At 34.1% G+C, this 21,048-nt stretch overlaps 1 protein-coding gene across 7 annotated transcripts in view; it reads left to right on the forward strand.

Moving 5' to 3' along the window:
• The window catches only part of MON2 (MON2 regulator of endosome-to-Golgi trafficking), a 156,693-nt gene that overhangs the window by 93,805 nt on the left and 41,840 nt on the right, over positions 1-21,048 (forward strand). For all 7 annotated transcript variants that reach the window (XM_077111251.1, XM_077111252.1, XM_077111258.1 and 4 more), the window contains 6 exons: positions 2,792-2,893; positions 4,061-4,171; positions 9,029-9,204; positions 13,993-14,155; positions 16,043-16,336; positions 17,864-18,062. In XM_077111251.1, the coding sequence (XP_076967366.1) occupies positions 2,792-2,893; positions 4,061-4,171; positions 9,029-9,204; positions 13,993-14,155; positions 16,043-16,336; positions 17,864-18,062 (1,045 nt within the window). The remainder of the gene's footprint in view (positions 1-2,791; positions 2,894-4,060; positions 4,172-9,028; positions 9,205-13,992; positions 14,156-16,042; positions 16,337-17,863; positions 18,063-21,048) is intronic.

Genomic DNA, 21,048 nt, shown 5'->3' on the forward strand with positions numbered 1-21,048 from the left:
GTTCCAAAATTATGTTGCTAAAGCAAAGTTTCAGAATTATAGTACATAGCTACAGAATTATATAAATATGTAAATGCCATGCAGATGTTTAGAAATATATATTATAGTTCCAAATCAAGGCAAGGATGATATAAAATATAGTGAAGTTAACAATTTCTTGATATCTTGAATAATCCTACATCTTTAAGATTAGTACTTAACACCAAACTTTCTCATAGAGTACCTTAATGAAATCTGAGCAAATTTATATGGTAATGTCTTGAGACTTTAAGTATTCACACAATAAGCACTGTATGTTTACCGTGTACATGACCTTACTAGGGGCTATAAATAGAATATAAGTTTTCTGCTTTCAAAGAGCATATAAACTGGTTGGCTCATGAGTAAGTGGCAGCTAAAGTGATGTAGGAGTCTAAATAAATATAGATATTAAGTTATGTGAGACTTCTCACAGTCCTTAGTGTGTTATATGAGATGTTTTTAATATGTGCTTATATTAAGATTAATTAAGATTAATTTGACTGGTATTGGATATTGGAAGGAAAAATAAGATTTAGACAGGAAGGGCAGGTTAATGAAATCAGAAAAGAAGTTAAGATCAGTGAGAGTTGAGAAAAAACTAGAAAATTTGATGATGAATAGTTTATTGTTATCCTTGAACAGTGTAATTATCAAGAAAGTCATAGGAATAGATGCCATCTTTCAGGGAGGCTTGGAGGGAACAAGTGTTGAGAAAATGGATATATCGGCTGAAAGAAGATAACTTCTTTAGGAGTAAGTTCACGTGTATCCATTTTAGGATTTCATTTCAGTAAACTGAAGTGAAAATATGGAATGGAAATATAAGCTTTATAAAGGTATTTAAGTGTAAGCTTTATAAAAAATATTTTAGATGGAGGGTATAAATTAGTTGTGCCTTCTGTAAATAGAAACATGTAGATGTTGGAATAAGTAGAAAATTTGTAAGTAGGTTTTGCATTATTAAAAAAACAAAAAATTTATAAATATTAACTGCTGTGAATGAGTTAAATGTTTTAGGGATTAAATATTCTAGGGTATTAATCCCTATAATATTTAATCCCTATAAATATATAAAGTTTTATATATTGTATCTATAATATATGATATATATATCAGTGTTCTCATGTGTGACTTGAAAGTGACCAGGCATCTCAATTTTGTTTCTCATTTCAGAAATTTGTGCTAATATATTTAGGAGGTAGCTTATGGTAAAACGTGCAATTTTTTTCTTAAACAAATGTGACGCTGATGATCCTTTTGCACACATATTACCGAACTTAGTATAACAACAACAAAGATAATACGCTGCTGTTGTTCGAGTATTTACCATATACCAAGCAGTAACATATTATTTTATTTAATTGTGTAAAAGCTTTGTGAGGTTCAGTGATAGTATCCTCTTTTTACAGATGAAAATTTGAAAACAGAGAGCTTAAATAAACTGCCTGAGGTTACCTACTTAGTAACTGGTAGAGCTTAGATTTAAACCCTCAAATGTCTCATTCCAAAAACTCCATTCTTAACTACTTTGCTAGTGGCTCACTTTTGGTATGTCACAAGATCAGCTATAGAGTTTTTTTAAATATAACTCCTGGGATGAGCCAAGACCCATCATCAAGGGATTGAGAAAGCCTTCTTGACCAAAAGAGGAAAAAGAGAAATGAGACAAAATAAAGTGTCAGTGGCTGAGAGATTTCAAACAGAGTCGAGAGATTATCCTGGAGAGTATTCTTACACATTATATAGATATCTCCTTTTTAGTTTATAGTATATTGGAGTGGCTGAAGGGAAGTATCTGAAACTGCTGAGCTGAGTTCCAGAAGCCTTGATTCTTGAAGACGATTATGTGAAGATAAGATTTTTACATTGTGAAAACATATACATATATTTAGAGAGAGAAATGCCAGGGCCACATTCTAGGGTTCCTGAATCAGAATCTTCAGGCATGGGATCTGTGTATCTAAACATTCTTTAAATGCAATACATGATTCCTGTGCATACCCTGGTTAAAATGTTACCGCTGCTGATGTCATTCTTGTTGATGTAGAAAAAGCTTATATTTATTGCAGATTTATTTGCCAGGCACTTTCTAACATGAGATATATAGGTTCTGTACCATGAAGTAGGTTTTCTTCTTTATCTCTATTTTACAGATTAAAAAAAAGAATCAGAAGAGGTAGTAATTTGCCCAAGGTTTCATAGCTACTGAGTGGTAGAGTTCAGATGAGATCTTAGGCAGTTAGAATTTCACAAGCTACAGTCTTAACCATTATACTATATTGCTTCTAGAATCATGAATTTTCTATTACAAATGTTTTTAGAGTACCTACAGCATTAATACGTGCAAGAAGAATTACCCTAACCTCTCTATATTTATCTAATACTCCAAAGTACTTGTTTTCTACTAGGAAAGAAAGATGTTTTCCGACATTTACAAATTAAAATTTTATTACTGTAAAAATATGAAGGATATAGAATAGTAAGATCTTTTCCTTTAAAAATATTAGAAAATTTTATTATTCTCATAATGTGCTTTATCTTTGCTATACTGTTAACCTGGTCTCTGCTGCCTCCCCTTTGTATTTTTCAGTTTCCTTACCATCACACATAAAAGCTGAACACTTTAAGACTTTTCTAATAAGAATGTTTCTTTCCTTCTGGTCAGAAGGCTAGTCATACTGTCTGTCTGCATGATTTTGAATTTTGAGGTTTTTCATACTCAAAAGTACTCCAGATTCTTATATCAAGATGTAATACATTTTCTCTCTAGGAGCCATCTCTTTTTGCTGTTGCCAAGTTGTTAGAAACTGGTTTAGTTAACATGCACCGAATTGAAATTTTATGGCGACCCCTTACTGGCCATCTACTTGAGGTAACCTGTTTTTTTTTAATATTAAATTTAATTTTTTGTTGCAAGCTTTTGAATGATTTACTGTTTGTACATATGATTATTATATTACCAGAATAGTTAATTGGACTAATGATTCTGGATAACCATTTGAAAAATCAGCGTTAATCTTTTTTTCTTCCATTTTTGTCCTTGTACTTATATCTCTACTTTTTATTAAGGACTGAAGGTGTACAGTAATCGGATTGGTAAAGGAGTAGATTGCTTATATTGACTAAAAATTGGTGAAACTTTAAATTGAGAAATACCAAAGAAATCCCTCCTGTTTCTATCAGCTGTTAAATTGGGACCCCTTTCTTTTATTGTACATAATAAACATTTACAACCTCAAGTTCCAGCTAGTTCCGAAGCAATTTAAGGTAATTGGGGCTGAGAGTTACTAATAAACAATCCTTACTTATACCTTTTGCTATGATTATGAGAATACAAAAGTTGATTGGCATTACTGGTTATTAATAGTGCCATGGACTTTTACCTGGATTTGTGTTCTCTTGTATTCAACTTAGGGTGATTGTTAAGAATTAGCTGCTGCTTAATAACCAGCTCCTTCTGCAGGTATATGTTTATGTGCACTTTAGGTTTAGGTTACCAGAGACTTTTATGTTATTTTTAGTAATTTTGAAAAAGATATTATCCTTAGCAAGGATAGATGCCCATAGCATTTTTTAAACATTTTTATTTTATTGGAATGACTTTTACGAATTATTAAAGGATATATGCAGATTTCTTTTAGACATTCATGTCAAATGGCAAACAATGAGTTTTTAAAATTTTAACAAAATGCTTGATTATGAGCGTAGACTAAATTAGGAACCTTAATAACAGCTTGCTTCTTTTGTTTATTATGATGACATATAATTTACTTTTATGAAATCTTTTTTTTTCCTGTGACTTGTTTTAGTTTCATGTTTTTTCTTTCTGTTTCTCTATTGCTTCCTCTTGTCCCTTATTCAGAAGGTAAGTTTAATTACATTTTGGATATAATTTTTGTTTAGCTCATAGCATGCAATAGCAGTATTATTTCAAAAATGTATGAAGAAGAGAAAATATGTTTTTTATGTTTTCTTTCCTCAATTTGATGTTAGATTTGCAAATTAAAATTTAATTTCTCTTCAATATATAAACTTTCAGGTCTGTCAGCATCCAAACTCTCGAATGAGAGAATGGGGAGCAGAAGCTTTAACTTCACTTATTAAAGCAGGATTAACATTTAACCATGATCCTCCACTTTCACAAAACCAGGTAATATGGAGAGACTCCTTTCTCATTTTTATAAAAGAGTACTTAATATAAAATCATCCTTTTACATATGTAATTTTTTTAATTACCATGTGAAAAGAATTCTAAAAATTTTTGTTGTTGTTGTTTTACTTAATATTTTCATTTATATGTAGGCCAAGGATCTCTTACAGAGAATTGATATATCTTTAGGATTGTCTTTGTAAGAAATTTTAAACAACTGTGAATGATAAATGAACTAAATTAATAAATTGCCTATACTTGGTCTCCTGGTCTAGAAGTTTCCCTTTTCATGCAGTGCTGTGTCTTCTTTATGGGGCCCAACTTTTTTATTCTCTTTTGCTTTGGTCTTTACCAGCCTCTGATTTTTTTTTCTCTTTCTAACCTTACATAGTAAGAAAAAAAGTAGCAAAAGAGGTGAGCACAATAAAATAAATTTTATTTTTAAATAATTTAAAACTTACTTTGCACTTCCAAACTAGATATCAATAGCCAAGAGAATGAAATAGGACCCCTGTCTTACACCCTACACAAAAATTAACTCAATGTGGATAAAACACCTAAATATAAGAACTAGTACCATAAAGCTTCTACAGGAAAATGTAGGGAAACATCTTCAAGACCTAGTAATAGGAGGTAGCTTCCTAAACTTTACACCCAAAGCACAAGCAACAAAAGAAAAAAATAGGTAAATGGGAACTCCTCAAAATCAAATGCTTCTGAACCTCAAGAGACTTTGTCAAAAAAGTGAAGAGGCAGCCAGCTCAATGGGAGAAAATATTTGGAAATCACATATCAGACAAAGGTTTGATTTCCTGTATATTCAAAGAAATCGCACAACTCGACAACAAAAGAACAGTCCAATTATAACATGGGCTAAAGATATGAACAGGCATTTTTCTGAAGAGCAAATACAGATGTCTCAAAAGCACATGAAGCGATGCTCATTTTCATTGGCTATAAGGGAAATGCAGATGAAGACTACAATGAGATACCACCTCACACTTATAAGAATGGCTGCTATAATCAATCAGGAATTTATAAATGTTGGAGAGGATGTGGAGAAACTGGGACACTTATACACTGCTGGTGGAAATGTATAATGGTGCAGCCACTATGGAAGACTGTTTAGCAGTTCCTTAGGAAACTAAAAATTGAGCTGCCCTATGACCCAGCAATAGCACTACTTGGTATATACCCAGAAGAGCTGCAAGCAACCACACAAAGAGACATTTGCACACCGATGTTCATAGCAGCATTGTTCACAATCGCTGAAAGATGGAAACAAACCAGATGCCCATCAACAGACGAGTGGATCAAAAAAATATGGTATATATGTATGATGGAATATTATGCAGCAGTAAGACAAAATGATGTCCTGAAGCACATGACAAGATAGATGAGCCTTGAGGACTTAATGCTAAGCAAAATTAGCCAGACATAAAAGGATAGATACTGTATGATTCCACTTTTATGACCAGCATAAAGGTATAATCAGACTTATAATACAGAATACAGGGAACTTAGAGATACATAGAAGCTAGAGAAGGGTGAACTGCTAGCTAATGAGGTTGAACTCCAATGCAAGGGAATAGAGAGAAGTGAAGGTGATTCTTTGTTGGGTCAAGAAGTAATATTACCATACTGAAGATGAACAATATTGAAAGGGGTTGTATATACCTATATGTCCCACTGACTCACACTAGAAATATGAGTGAGTTCTTGTAAGAATTACTTGAAAGATATGATTCTTGTATAAAAAGTTTAAGTCCAGAGTACAGGGGGAAAACTGCTATTGCATACTATGAGCTATGTTCAAAAGGAAACTATCAGCACTACCACAGCAACAGCAGAGGTAAATAATGGGGTTAGGGACAAGAATTAAGAGGAGGTTTAGATCTCCTATTTGGTGAGGATGTGTTTGTTAATTTTCTGTCTCTTGAGAACAATGAAATTATCTAAAATTGAGAATGTTGATGGATTGTGGACTTTGGGTCCTCTACATGATGCCCAATGAATGCAGGTAGCTGAAGGATGTACTGATGGAGACGTAGAATGGCAAACGATGGTATATACTTGTGAACAAAGGCTGTACTACTACAAAAAGGAGCAGTATCGTGAGGCATGCAATGATGTGAATGAACATGTGGAACATTTGGTGAGACAAAATAAGCCAGAAACCAAAAAACGACAATGGTATGGTCACCTTTAGAAAATGCTTATGAGAAAACAGGGGCCTATATTGTATGCTTTTTAGAGCAGACACATGAAGTCCAGAGTGGTGATTATTATTTCTGGATTTCGAGAGGGTGTTTTATATATATATAGCCTGACATTTAGAGATAAGAACAAAGCTGAACAGGTTGGGTTTAAAGTAATTCAGAACATAGGGGTAAGGAGGACAGTGTCTGTATTTTAGAACCACACATTCTCTTTGAGACCAATGGAAGAAAGTTTTATTTCATCTGGAACTGAAATTTTCTGTAGTATGTAAACTAATTCAACCTATCTGTATAGTTCATTTGAACAACTTAAACTCAGAGAACACCGAATGAGAAAGAGGTCCTTTAATCCTGTATAGATTATTGTAATGCCTGGAAGCATCCTAGAGTATATTAACCAGATAATCAAAAGTGTTGGCAAAGCCCCCTGAGAGAGGGGAGAAAGACTATGGAACTATTAAACCTTACCATCAGGGATTCCCCTAATACTGTGTCAAACTTTGGGAACACCAGGTCAATAGGCCATGCCCTTGATCATGAGGCTTACTCTTGTGAAGCTTATGTAGGTAGCATAGAAATTTAAGACTACCTGTAAGCATGCCTAAGAGTAACTTCTGGAGAACCTCTGTTGTTGCTCAGATGTAACTTCAGTCTCTTTAAGCCCAGCTCTGCAAGTGAAATCATTGCCTTTCCGCCTACGTGGGACATGACTTCCAGGAGTGAAAGTCTCCCTGGCGACATGGGAAAGGACTCCCAGGGATGCATCCAGACCTGGCACCGTGGGATCACAATTCCATCCTGACCAAATGGGGGGGAAAGAAGTGTAATTAATTATCAGTGGCAGAGAAAGTTCAAATAGAGTCGAGAGGCTACTCTGGAGGTTGCTTTTATGCAAGGTTCCGGTAGACCTTACTGCCTATCGTAACCTGCCAACCCCCAACCAGGACCATTCCAGCCAATCCTAAAGAACACCTAGGGCAATTGATTCTAGGTACTAAAGTAACTTGCGAGAAACCTACAACCTCCAGATGGGTCCCTGGTCCAGATAAGTCCTGAAAAAACCTAGCCCAACCTCTCCAGGACATCGGATAGTTCCATCTCCCTATCCCATATTAGTGACAGACTTTTCCAATATCAAAAATTTAGAATTGCTGTAGCCCAAATAACCCCGGTGAGAGGTATGGAAAAATCAAAGTTGATGGTGGGATTATACGTAGAAGATAGGACTTAACAAATGAATATGAATGCTGAATCATTAAATTGATATCTCTTTTAGGTCTAGTATTTTAGAGCAGCTAGAAGTAAAAACCTAAAATTGTGAAATTGTAACCCATGTCAAAGTCAGATATGTTCTATAACTAATTGTGATGCTGTGCTTGGAAATTTATAGCTTTTTTGCGTATATGTTATTGTTCACAAAAATAGAAGGAAAAAAAGTCGATTGTGAGGATAAAGTATTTAAGCCCTGTAGCCTCCTATATTCTGGAGCAGCTATAAAGAAAAATATGAGAGGATCGTATGGTAGCCCATGACAAACTCTGGAATCTATCCTGTAACCACTTGTTGAAGAGTGCTTTGAAAACTATTGCTTTTTTATTTCTTTGCTCTGTATATATGTTACACTATACAATAAAAATAGTTTAAAAGAAAAGTTATTTTATACTTCCAGAGTTAACTTTGTGTCATGAATCCTTTGTCCTTACTTAATCATTTACATATATATTAGACAGTTTTGAAAAGTTCGCCAAAGTTTTACTGTTTTAAGACTGAGTAGGGATGAAGCTTTTAATAACTATTCCCGTAGACCTCATTTTCTTATGTATTGTAATTGTATTCTAAAATTTACTCAACTGTGGCAATGTTTTAGCTCAGGATAGAATAGTGAGCAAGATAGAAAAGGTTTGTGATCTTACAGATTTTACATTTTAGTTATTTTCTATTTTTCTCTACTATGATTTGAGGTTTTTTTAAAAGAAAAACCTTATCTTTTATTTTAATATCCCTTACCAGCTTCGTACCTGGTATATATATAGTGAGAGCTTAATATTTGTTCAGTCAATGTACCAAGTAAATGAATTCTTAGGAAGAAGAAAGTTAATGAGTCAAGTACTTTTCATATGCTGAAAGAATGTAATGGAGTACTTTTTTTCAACAGTCCAACAGATTTCATGCTTTTATAGTCATTTTTAATGGGTGTTATAGCTTCTTTCATTATATCACACTTGAATTTTAAATGTAAATATGTGTGGTATGTATTATTAAAGTAGATGAAAGGTCATTTTAGAAATTGGAAATTATTTTTCCCTTTCCAAATACAGCTAGATAAATATTTCCTCATGAGACTCATTTTTATATAGGTCTATGACTGGTATCTTTTCAAATAAGGTAATTCTCTATTTATCCTGAAAACTAACATTTTGGTAATTCTTATTTCCTCTTATTTTAGAAAGAGATAGATGGCAAAAGAAACCTCTCATAATTGCTGTCAGAGAAACCATATCCAATGTTTATTTTAATAGGAAAAATTTCTCTTTATCACAGCAGTCTAGTGGAGGGGAATTTAAACATGAAATACAACAGCAAAGTCTTCTGTCTTTTTAGGCTTCTCTTCCTAATTAATTTTCTCTCCACTTTTCAGAGGCTGCAGTTGCTTTTATTGAACCCATTAAAGGAAATGTCCAATATTAACCATCATGATATCCGACTCAAGCAGTTAGAATGTGTGTTGCAGATTCTGCAGAGTCAAGGAGACTGTCTTGGGCCAGGATGGCCATTAGTACTTGGAGTCATGGGAGCAATCAGAAATGATCAAGGGTAAGTGTTTAACGTCCAAAACCTGGTCGAGTTAGAAAAGGAGTGAATCCTAAAATGTTACAGTAATGGTAATTTTTTATTTATGCCCTCCCTGCTTAAGTCTAAGATCCAGAATAGGTTTTCTTAATGCTGCGGAATTTTTAGGGTTCACCTTTGTTTTGGAAGAATGGAGAAAAAGCCTGTTTGTTTAACACTTACATAAGAGTGTAAGGGTCTTATTTACAATAAAGATAAATGAACAAATTCTTTTAAGTTTTATGACACGTTTAAAGATAGGTTTTGTTGCACAGTTAAATAGCTCTTGCTATCGGAATAAAATTCCAGTAAGGCAGAGGACCAAGTACAATCATAGTATACCATGCTAAATATTGCAAGTAGCTAAGCATAGGGTATTTTTGAAACATAGGTGGTACATGTAACCCAATGTAGGATGAAGCTATTTTAGGGAGTCTTCTTAAAGGAAATAGCATCTGAATTTAGTATTGAAGAATGAATGAATTAGCAAACAGAAGGGGGAAGAATGCTCAAAACAAAAGGAAAACAGATTTTAGAATAGTTTCATTTGTGGCAGAACAGTAGGACTCCAGCAGAAGACCTCTGCCCCTGTAGAGTGAGCAGAGCATAAGTTTTTAAGGACCTTATATGCAATTATAAACTGTTGGGATTTCTTCTGAACATGTTTTGGAGGCATTTTAAAGATTTTAATTTCAGGAATGATATGATCAGATATGCATTTAAGCTATGTCATGTGACAGCAGTAGGGAGGGGAGGGTGTGAAATGAGAGAAACTATAAGTGCTGTATAGAAATAGAGGAGATGCATTTGAGCTACTTAAGGGATTGACTGTGGGGCAAAGGGAGAAAGCAATCAGGAGTGATTCCCAGATTTCTGACAGGCAGTTTAGTGGATTGTGGTATCATTAACAAAACAGGAAATTAGGGGGAAGAACAAATTTGGAGGGACTGGGTATAGACTTGTTTAAGTTATAGCATTGCAGTTGAGAGATTCAGCAGTTGTTTAGATAAATGTGCCTATACTGCAATTTTACTGAAATATATTGACATGCCATACAATCATACAAAGTGCACAATCAATGGTTCACATTCTCATCATGTAGTTGTGTACTCATCACCACAATGAATTTTTGAACGTTTTCATTACTACAAAAAATAATAAAGACTAAAAATTAAAATAAAAGTAAAAAGGAACACCCAAAGCATCCCATACCCCTCATCCCCCTGTTATTTATTTATTATCTTTGTTTTTCCCCTGATCTGTCCATACACTGGATAAAGGGAATGTCAGTCAGAGGTTTTGCATAATCACTCAGTCACCGTGTAAAAGCTGTATAGTTATACTGTTGTCTCCAAGAATCAAGGTTACTGGATTACAGTTCAACAATTTCAGATACTTCCTTCTAGCTATTCGAATACACTAAAAGCTAAAAAGAGATATGTATATAATGCAGATGAATAACCTCCAGAATGACCTCTCATCTCTATTTGTAATTGCTCAGCCACTGAAACTTTATTTTGGTTCATTTCTCGTTTCTTTTTTGATCAAGAAGGCTTTCTCAATACTTTGATGCCAGATCTGGATTCATCCCTGGGAGTCATGTCCCACATTGCCAGGGAGATTTGCACCCCTGGGAAGCATGTTCCACATAGTGGGGGAGGGCAGTGAATTTACCTGCCTAGTTGGCTTGTAGAGAGAGGGGCCACATCTGAGCAACAAAAGAGGTTCTCTGGGGGTGACTCTTAGCTTCTCCTTTGCAGGACTAGGTTTCATACGGTCAATCCCCAAGATCGAGGGCTTGTACCCTATTAAATTGGTAGTACTCAATGCTTGCGAGGATGGTATTCCCCAGGTGGGGATATTTAATATTTCCACATTTTTCCCCAGTCCCTCAGGGGGCTTTGAAAATACTTATTTATTCTCTTTCCAAATTACTCTGGGATGTATCAGAGTATTCCACTAACTTGTACAGACCAACAAGATGTCACTCCCTAGTCAAGGTTCCTTATAATTATGGTGTTCGAATAAACTGACCACACAAGTTAAATCAGAAAGTGTGCTACAGAAAATATAAATTTTACACCAAATAAACATCTCTTCCTTTGGTCTTGCACAGAAATTGAAGTTTTAAAATATAGTCCATATCATTCTTTACCCTGTATTCTGATTTACCTTAGTCCTAACCAAATCTTCATTCATATCTCGTATTAAAGTCTGATCTCTTTTTCAACTTTTTAAACAGTTGCTCTATGGAGTAATGATGACTTTCATAGCTGCAGAACTCTAGCCGTACATCCCAGGTGTCACACAGATACCCAAAATTCCAGACAACGACCACGTTATACACAAAGAACTCAGCAACTGAGAATTTAGAAATAACGGTGACATCTCAGGAATAGATGTGACTGCTGTAAGAACTTACAGTCTAGAACTCTTTACAGTAAACCTTCCCCTGATAACCTGTGCTCTTGGATTTAATTCTCAGAGTTTGCACATTATAGTTAGTCTATATTACTGAGGTCTTATAATGTTTGGCTTTTGTTTCTGGCTTATTTCACTCAACATTCCGTCTTCAAGGTCCAGTTGCATGCCTCACAACATCATTCCTTCTAGCAGCTGCTCAATATTCCATTATATGTGTACATCACAGTTCGTCCTTCTGAAGGTCACCTCCATCCTTGCAAATCGTGAATACTGCCACCATAAACACCAATGTGTAAATGTCCGTTTCTGTCCCTGCTTTCAATTCTTCTAAGTGTATACCTAATAACGGAGTTGCAAGATCAAATGAAAACCCTATACTTGGCCTGTTCAGATCTTTTCCACATTTTTTTTGAGTGTTTGTTTTCTTATTGTTAGGTTTTAAGGGTTCCTTGTATATTTCAGATAAAGTTCTTTATCGGGTACATGTTTTGCAAATATTTTCTCCCAGTCTGTAGCTTTTCTTTTCACTCTATTCACAGAGTAGAGGTTTTATATTTTAATAAAGTCTAATTTATTATTTTCTTTCACTGATCATGCTTTTGGTGTTATATCTAAAAACTTATCAACAAACCCGAGATCATATAGATTTTCCCCTATGTTCTAGAAGCTTTGTCGTATTGTGTTTTATATTTAGATCTGTGCCCCATTTTAAGGTAATTTTTTTGTATAAGATTTGTTAATTTCTGACCACAAACATTCATTTAACTGGCACAGATTTTGTTTCCCACCACGTTCCCATTACAATTAATAACAAATAATAGTATTTCTTTTCAAACAATAGTATTTTATAAAAGAAAAAAAGGTGTGCACTCCTTGTTTATCATTGCTTGTGATAAAATAGTCACTACACTTAGGAATATGTATGTATATACCAGTCTAATTTCTGTCATATAATATAGCAGAGAATATGTTACCAAGGTCATGACTGGCAGAGAAAAGAGAGTCAGAGACATAGGGAGATTTTATTAGTGAAGCCAGAAAGGAAGGGAGCTGTCAACCAATGAGATTGTAGACTGCCCCAGAAAATTCTTATACTCCTTCATTTTCCATAAATGACATATAATGTCTTTGTACTTAAAATTTACATTTCCTTTGGTGATCCCTCTGCTTATTTCAGAAGTAGACATTACCTGTCTTGTTGCTCCTTTGTACGTGAAAATCAAAGTAATAAGAAAATTGCTATTGATTATGAAGTAGGCCAGTTATAAGCCTACTTCATCTCACCTGAGTCTCCTCATATTTGTGTAGTTATTTAACACTACTACAGAATTTAAATTTTATTTAAGGGTAAGACCCAAGATTGACATAAATGAAAAAGTTAGGAATCCAAACCTATTCCCAATAACTAGGAATTGTAAATTGGAACATACTTTGTACATCTGAAAATTCATCTTGGTCTTCTTTCTCCCTGCTGTATCATAGATTACAGTTATTTATCTTTGTTACTTTGAGCTTATTTGGGAGGCTCGAGCCTACTGCCTCTACTTACTGCTTCTACTTCCTAGCTATAAACTTTGGGCAAGTTATTTTTACCTCTCTACCTCAGTATCTGCTGTTTATACTAGTTTATACTAGTTTCTGTATAAACTAGAGTGTTGTTTGAAGGATGAAGTGAATTAGTACATGTAAAGCATTTAGAAAGGATATGACATGGCAAGCATGCAGTGTTATAATTTTTATTTTCATTTTTATTTTCACCACCAGAATTTCTCTCCAAAGCCAAACACTTTTGAGTCTCTTCTTTTGAAATTCAAAATTTAGCCCCTTCTCACAGACTAAATGTAGAATTATGTATGCCTTTGGCACTTTAAATAAGATATAATAAAGTATAGGTATATAGGAATGAGGAACGCATTTTCATTTAGTGAATAAATTGTGTGTACTTGCATGTGCTGGGCACCAGGTTAGATATTGGGGATACAGTGGTGAGAAAGTGGATGTAGTCTTGCTTTTCTTGCTCATTGTCTAAGTTTTTTTTGTTTGGATTGTTGGTACAAATGCAAATAGAAATAAAATGGTATTAATAGTATATTTTCTTTTCCTTTTTTTAATGTTTTGTTTTTATTTCTTACACCTATGAGGTTCTTTGTTTTTATTTGTTAATTTGTTTAAATAAGCCCTTTTTTACATTTAGCCAAGTATTGATGTATTATATGATCTATATTAATAGGTAAGACTTTTTATTAAAATTTTAAAATATAATTTTTCTTGATTCAGCTATTGTAAAGGATGTCTTTTTACTCACATTTCATTCATATTCAATATGCGTTTATTTTATTTTCTTTTTAGGGAATCCTTGATACGAACTGCATTCCAGTGTCTTCAGTTGGTTGTGACAGACTTTCTGCCAACAATGCCTTGTACTTGCTTGCAGATAGTTGTAGATGTTGCAGGTAGCTTTGGTCTTCATAACCAAGAACTTAATATTAGTTTAACTTCAATCGGTTTATTGGTATGTATAATTTTCTTTAAATATACTTTAGAAATCACTGCTATGCAGTTGGAAGTGAACCCTAAGCAAATATGCTTCTGGCTCTATGGGGATTGTTAAATGATTTAAAAATACCTAATGTATATCTCTTCACTAACAGCAGAATATTTGAAATAATCTTTGTATGTTCAACTCAAGCTTGGCTCTGGTAAGGTTTGTCATGAAAGATTTAGCAAACAATAATAATTACAAGGGAAATACTCAATTGGTCTTTGTTGTGCAGGTTAATTGATTTTCAGTATTATTTTTAGTAGGAGCATTTTCATGTAGTACTTAGCTAGTGTGGTAGTTAGATTCAGGTGTCAACTTGTCTAGGTGAAGGTGCCTAGTTCTATTGCTGTGGACATGAGCCAATGGCATGTGAACCTCATCTGTTGCTGACTACATCTGCAGTGGGCTAGGAGGTGTGCCTGCTGCGTTGAATGATGTTTGATTTAATTGGCTGGTGCTTAAATGATGCTGTAATGGATGATGTTTGATTTAATTGGCTGGTGTTCAACCATAGCACAGCCAAAGCAGCTCAGCATACCTCATCTCAGCACTCGCAGCTCAGCCCAGGCCTTTGGAGATGCAGAAAGGAATCACCCTGGGGAAAGTTGTTGGAACCCAGAGGTGTGGAGAAAAGGCCAGTGGAGATCACCCCGTGCCTTCCCACATAAGAAAGAACCTCAGTTGAAAGTTAGCTGCTTTTCCTCTGAAGAACTATACGTTAACTAAATAAATCCCCTTTTATCTAGTGTGTTGCATTCCAGCAGCTAGCAAACTAGAACAGCTAGTAAATGAAGCGTCAATAAAAGACTTTACTATTTACGTAGTCCTGTAGCCTGCTAACATTGTTTTATTAGTTATTTAGGAGATGGCATAGAGTAGGGAAAGTGCATGTACTGTGGAATCAGATTTGTCCATATTTTAATCCTATTTGCCTCTTGTTAATTGTTAAATTATTGATGTCTTGAGCCTCGTTTTACTTATCTTAAATATAGCAATAATAAAATTTAAGTTGTGACATTGTTGATATTACAATAAGTAAGCATGTAGAGAGCTATTCCCCATATATGGTTATTTAGAAGTAATTATTTACAATTTTTAAATGTGTGTAACTCAGAAGTTTTGTCATGTCAAACTTACTTTCCTCACAAGCTACTATTGAATGTGTAATCATGAAAAATATATAAGCATGATACATATATAATTGCTTTCCTAAGGTTAGTTAATTCAGTGTTCATCAAATTACTGTTAAATACATTTATGTTCACAGATATTGGAACTGCTACATATTTATCATTGATATAATTATCATAATTCCACATACCTTGTGGTTGAGAGTGAAGTCATAAGATGTGCTTGGAGACAGTAATTTCTATTTTTGAATAAGAAATCACAAAATATTATCCAATCATATTAAGAAATTATTCATAATTTTGTTGGGTATGATAATAGTATTATAATGTTTTTAAAAGCCTTTCATTTTGGAGATTTTTAAATACAGGAAAGAAGTACATATGACAAAATGTTAACAGTGATTGTATGTAGTAGGTAGATATGTCAGTGTGTTGGAGTTTATTATTCCCCCTGGTATTTGTATGCTTTTGAAATTTTTTATAATAAAAAAAATTTTTAAGTAATGTTATCACAAGAATGGTTCCCTAAATTTTACTGAAACCAGAGGCACTGACAGGGGAAGAAATGTTTTCATTGAATCCATTCTACTAGGAAAAAGATTTCTGAAATAATGTTTTTGAAATTTTTTTCTGAAGTGGTACAATAGCCACACATTGAAGATTTAATTTATTTTGTGTTTGAAATAAAATATGTAAATAAAACGATATTTTTCTGTTTACTTCTTAGTGGAATATTTCAGATTATTTTTTCCAAAGAGGAGAAACTATTGAAAAAGAATTAAATAAAGAAGAGGCAGCCCAGCAAAAGCAAGCAGAAGAGAAAGGTGTGGTTTTAAATCGGCCATTCCACCCTGCACCACCGTTTGATTGCTTGTGGTTATGTCTTTATGCAAAATTGGGTGAACTATGTGTGGACCCCCGTCCTGCTGTGAGGAAGAGTGCAGGGCAGACCCTGTTTTCTACAATTGGTGCACATGGGACTTTATTACAGCATTCAACATGGCACACTGTTATTTGGAAGGTATTGTTAAGTAGATTAAGTTACCACCTTTTAATTGATTGAGACTTGCTTATATACTTTTCAAATGAAGCATGCACCTATTTATTTGTACGAAAACATGTCCAAGTCTTTTTGTTTTTTACAAAATAGAAAACATTAATTTTCTCATATTTCAGATTTTTCCTCATACAGAATAAATTAAATATTTAAAATCTTATCTCTGGTTTTAATCTTCCTCTTTTTTCCCCCTCTTTTCTTTAATGATAACACCAGATTAATAAAAAGATCCCAAAATTTATTCTTAAAAGTTAGTAAATAATAGGGCAGTGCAGTGGTGACTTAGTGGCAGAATTCTCGCCTGCCATGCCAGAGGCCCAGGTTTGATTTCCAGAGCCTACCAATGCCCCCCCCCAAAAAAAAAATAATATTGTGTTTCCTTATGAAAATAATTAAAAAGCATGTTCACACCTTTGTCTTATTTTTCAGCTCTATCCTCTGATTCCCTCCCCAGCTCACAAAAATGGTTGTGTCCCTTGCTTTAAAAAAAAAAAAATGATTTTTTTTTTCCCCTCTGGTTCCTATTTTACTTTCAAGCAACTTCATTGTTAATCTTCTTGGTACCTAATTCTCAAAGGCTTTTCTTTTCTTCCTCATTCCCCCCTGTATTCTCCTATACATTGTACTTAGATTTCCAGGCTATTCTACTTAAGAGACTCTTAAAACATTTATGTGTAACAGAATTATCTAGAGGGCTTGATAAAACAGTTTGCTGAGCTGCTATATCCTCCTTCCCCACCCTTCTCACTTCATTTCTTTAGACCTAGAATGGAACTTGAGAAATTGCAGTTCTATCCAACTCTCAAGTGTTGCTGCTGCTGGTTTAAAGACCACACTTTGAGAACTACAGAAATAATTCAAAGGCTGCAGGTGGTCTTCTAATTACCAAGTCCACTGGCCTATGTTCAGTCTTCATCTTACTCAATTTTGTAGTATTTAGTACTGTTGATTAATTTCTCCTTGAAATTTTCTCTTCCCTAAGTTTCTGTCACAGCATGCTGCTACTTCTCTAGTCTGCGTACATTTTATTTCCTTTGTACCTATTCTTTCTCCTGAATCTTCCCGTTAAATATAAACATTCCTCAAGTCCCAACTGCTTCTTATTAATTTTTTCAAGCAAATTATCTACTCTTGAAGTTTCAATTGTAACTTCTATCCAGATGTCTCCCATAATTATACTTTTACCTGGGCTCCTCTCCTTACCTTCATTCTCTTCTTTTACATCAATTCATAGGTACTCCGTTGACATCTCAACTCCACAAGTCTTACACAATATTCTGTTCGATTGAATTTTTTACATTCCGTGATCTTAAGGGATAAACTTAAGAATGTCAGGGTATTCTTTTAGTCAGTTTCCTCTAATATATGATATTGATAACATATATTGATAATTTACCAGACTGTTAGGTACATTTTTTTGTAGTATTTCCTATGCTGTTATTTAAGCCATGTTATCAGTACTTTTCATACAACGTTTTTATAAATGTTCAGGTTCTCTTTCATCTACTGGACCGAGTTCGACAGTCTTCTACTACTGCGGACAAAGAAAAGATTGAGTCAGGAGGTGGCAATATTCTCATTCATCATTCGAGAGATACAGCAGAGAAGCAGTGGGCTGAGACATGGGTATTAACATTGGCCGGGGTAGCAAGAATCTTCAACACTAGAAGATATTTACTGCAACCTTTAGGTATGTATATACATTTTTTCTAATCATACAAGTAATTTATATTAAAGGAAATTTGTAAAAAACAGAAAATTCTTTTAAAATTTATATACAGTGTTACTACTCAAAAACAGCCAATCTTAACCTCCAGTCAATCTGAATGTGTGTGTATGTGTGTGTGTGCATATGTATATATTTTCATTCATTTGATTGAGAGAATATTTCATGTGTACCTACTATGGACTGGACGCTAGGGGGTACAATGATGAGCAAAATACACACTATCCCTGATGTTAATAGCATGAGGGAGAAACCATAATTACATAAATAAATGTAGAAATATTATGATGATAAATGCTACAGAGAAATGGTATATTTTGAACTTATAATAGATATTTGAACCTAGCCAGAGAGGTCCAGATCAGGCTTCTCTAAGAAAGCGATATTTTACCTGATATAGGATGAATAAGGAGGAGTTCTTTAGGCAAGGGGAAGATGAAGTGGGTAGGGCATGAAAGGCACAGAATGTGCAAAAGGGATAGAAGTTTGAGGGAGAAGGATGAGGACCCTAGCATGTCTGAAGGTCTGGAATGAAAAGAGCAAAGAAAAGTGTGATGGAATGAAGAGAGCAAAGAAAAGTGTGATTCCAGATCAAGTTGTAGAGATAGAAAGAGCGGTTAGACCATGCAGAATTCTGTAGATCATATTCAAAAGTTTGGACTTTACCCTAAGAGCCATAAAAACCTCTAAAAGGTTTAATCCATGATGTAGCATAATCATATATTTAGTTTAAAAAGATCACTCTAATTAGAATACGTAGAATGGAATGGCAGTAAGGAAAGATGGCAGAATACTGTTAGATGGTTAGAAGGCTATTTTCCAGTGGCGGCCAGTGGTTTTCAACCAGAGACAATTTTGTCCTCTAAGAGTTGTTTGGTGATATCTGGAGACATAATCAGCCATCACGACTTGGGGATGTTACTGGCATCTCGTGGGTAGAGACCAGGGATGCTTTAAACTTCTTACAGTGCACAGGACAGCACCCCACAACATGAATATGTACCTACTATGGACTTTACTCTAGGGGGTACAGTGATGAGCAAAATACACACTTTTTTGTAGTATCCAACCCAAATTGTCAATGCTGCTAAGAATGAGAAACCCTGGTATAGATTATAAAAGCTTGGATTCTGATCATAGTAATGAGAGTGATAGAAATGAACAAGAGATACTTTTGTAAATAGTGAGCATACAGTACCTATTTTTATTTGTTATTTTATGTTTAGTGTTTAAAAAAAAAATCTCATTATGTTAAATCATAAGGATGTTTACTTTTTCCATAGGCACTTGAGTGGGTTCTTCATCATGTGCACTTTTTTCCTCCCCCTCACCCCCCCAAAAAAACAATACTGCATCATCCATTTTGCTCTTGAAAGCTTGGTATATATATTTTAATGTCTTCAATTTTTTCTTTTCATGTAAAAGTTACTTACGATGGAATTTACAAATCTTGATTGTACATCTGCTGAATTTTGACAAAACAAACATTGTTTTTTCTTTCTTTTTATTTTGTTTGCTGTGTGGTGGGGGTCACATTTCATTCTTTTCCATGTGACTATACCATTTTTACAGCACCGTTTATTGAGTTTTTTTTGAGTGCATGGGCCAGGAATTAAACCCCAGTTCTACCACTGAACTTCCTGTGTACCTCTACAAACCTACAAGCATCATTTTTAATACCTCCATGATAGTTACTTTATTTTAAATGTTAAGAATGAGTAGATTTAATTGTTTTTTATATAGCATAATGCAATTCATGTAACTTTGATAAATTTTTATAACTTGGAAGACTAAGAAATGGTTTTTATTATTATTTTCGAATAAGGTTTGTGTTTTTAATATTACCATGTACAATAATTATATCTAGTCTTTTAGAAAGAAGACTTCTTCCTAAGCATGAAGTATGTTAATAGAGGAACCACAGCATTTTACCCCCCAAGGCATGGAATGTTCTAAATCTGAGATTAGGTCACCATTCTCATTGGTAAAATAATATTTCGTCTGACTTTTTAACTGGGATGGCAGTAGGCAGAAGTGGTTTGTTTATTTCTGTTGATGGTTTTAAATGTAATATGTCAAAATTCTTTGAACTGTTTACTTAAAATCTGTGCCTTTTATTGCATGTAAATTTTACCTCATTTGTTAATAAAAAAGTATGGCAAAGAAGAGGCATGTAACTGGGAAGGTGATACAGGTTGTCTAAAGAGTCAGAGTAGTACCCATTGCTTCATTTCAGACCTATTTCAGTCTTTTCCTATTAACTGAATGCTTCCTGCAGGTATTTGGACTTATCCCTTCTATAATAAAAAAATCTTGTCATTTATAGCCTTTCAAAAATGAGTCTTTAAACCTTTATTTGTATATTTCAGAGCCTACTTTCCTGCTTTAAAAAAAAGCTCAATTTCTCTGATTTTTGCATTACTTTAGTACAAATAGTCACAACCCATGCTATTAACAAAGTCGCTGTGCTTGATAGGTATAGGAACCAGGTTATTTTTGCTGTGTCTATGGAAACAAACTATACCTGGCCATAGAAAACTTGATTGTAACTGTTTAGTTGGCCAAAGGAGTAGGGCAAGAGATTGAATTGATCAGTAGAACCAACAATTACCATTGAATAGCTTTGTAGCCGGTCCTCTGCTGATGGCGGATCAGCGGACTCAATTTCATGGGAGAGGAACAAATTTAGACTTATGGTAAAAGGACAGCTTATTCTTTATGGGATGTTTTCTTCTGGTAACTCACTAACTATCATGGAGGGAAATATTTAAGAAAATAATGCAACTATAAGATTATTTAAATACCAAAACAAAAGTATGAAGTTAAAATTTTATGGAATATGACATATGATTTATTTTAAACATATAGACCTATAAAAAAACAGGTATCATACTGTTATATAACTATATATAGCATAGGTATCATACTGTTATATAACTATAACCTTTCC

The sequence above is a fragment of the Tamandua tetradactyla genome, chromosome 7 (assembly GCF_023851605.1).
Source record: "Tamandua tetradactyla isolate mTamTet1 chromosome 7, mTamTet1.pri, whole genome shotgun sequence".
In the NCBI taxonomy this organism is placed as follows: Eukaryota; Metazoa; Chordata; class Mammalia; order Pilosa; family Myrmecophagidae; genus Tamandua; species Tamandua tetradactyla.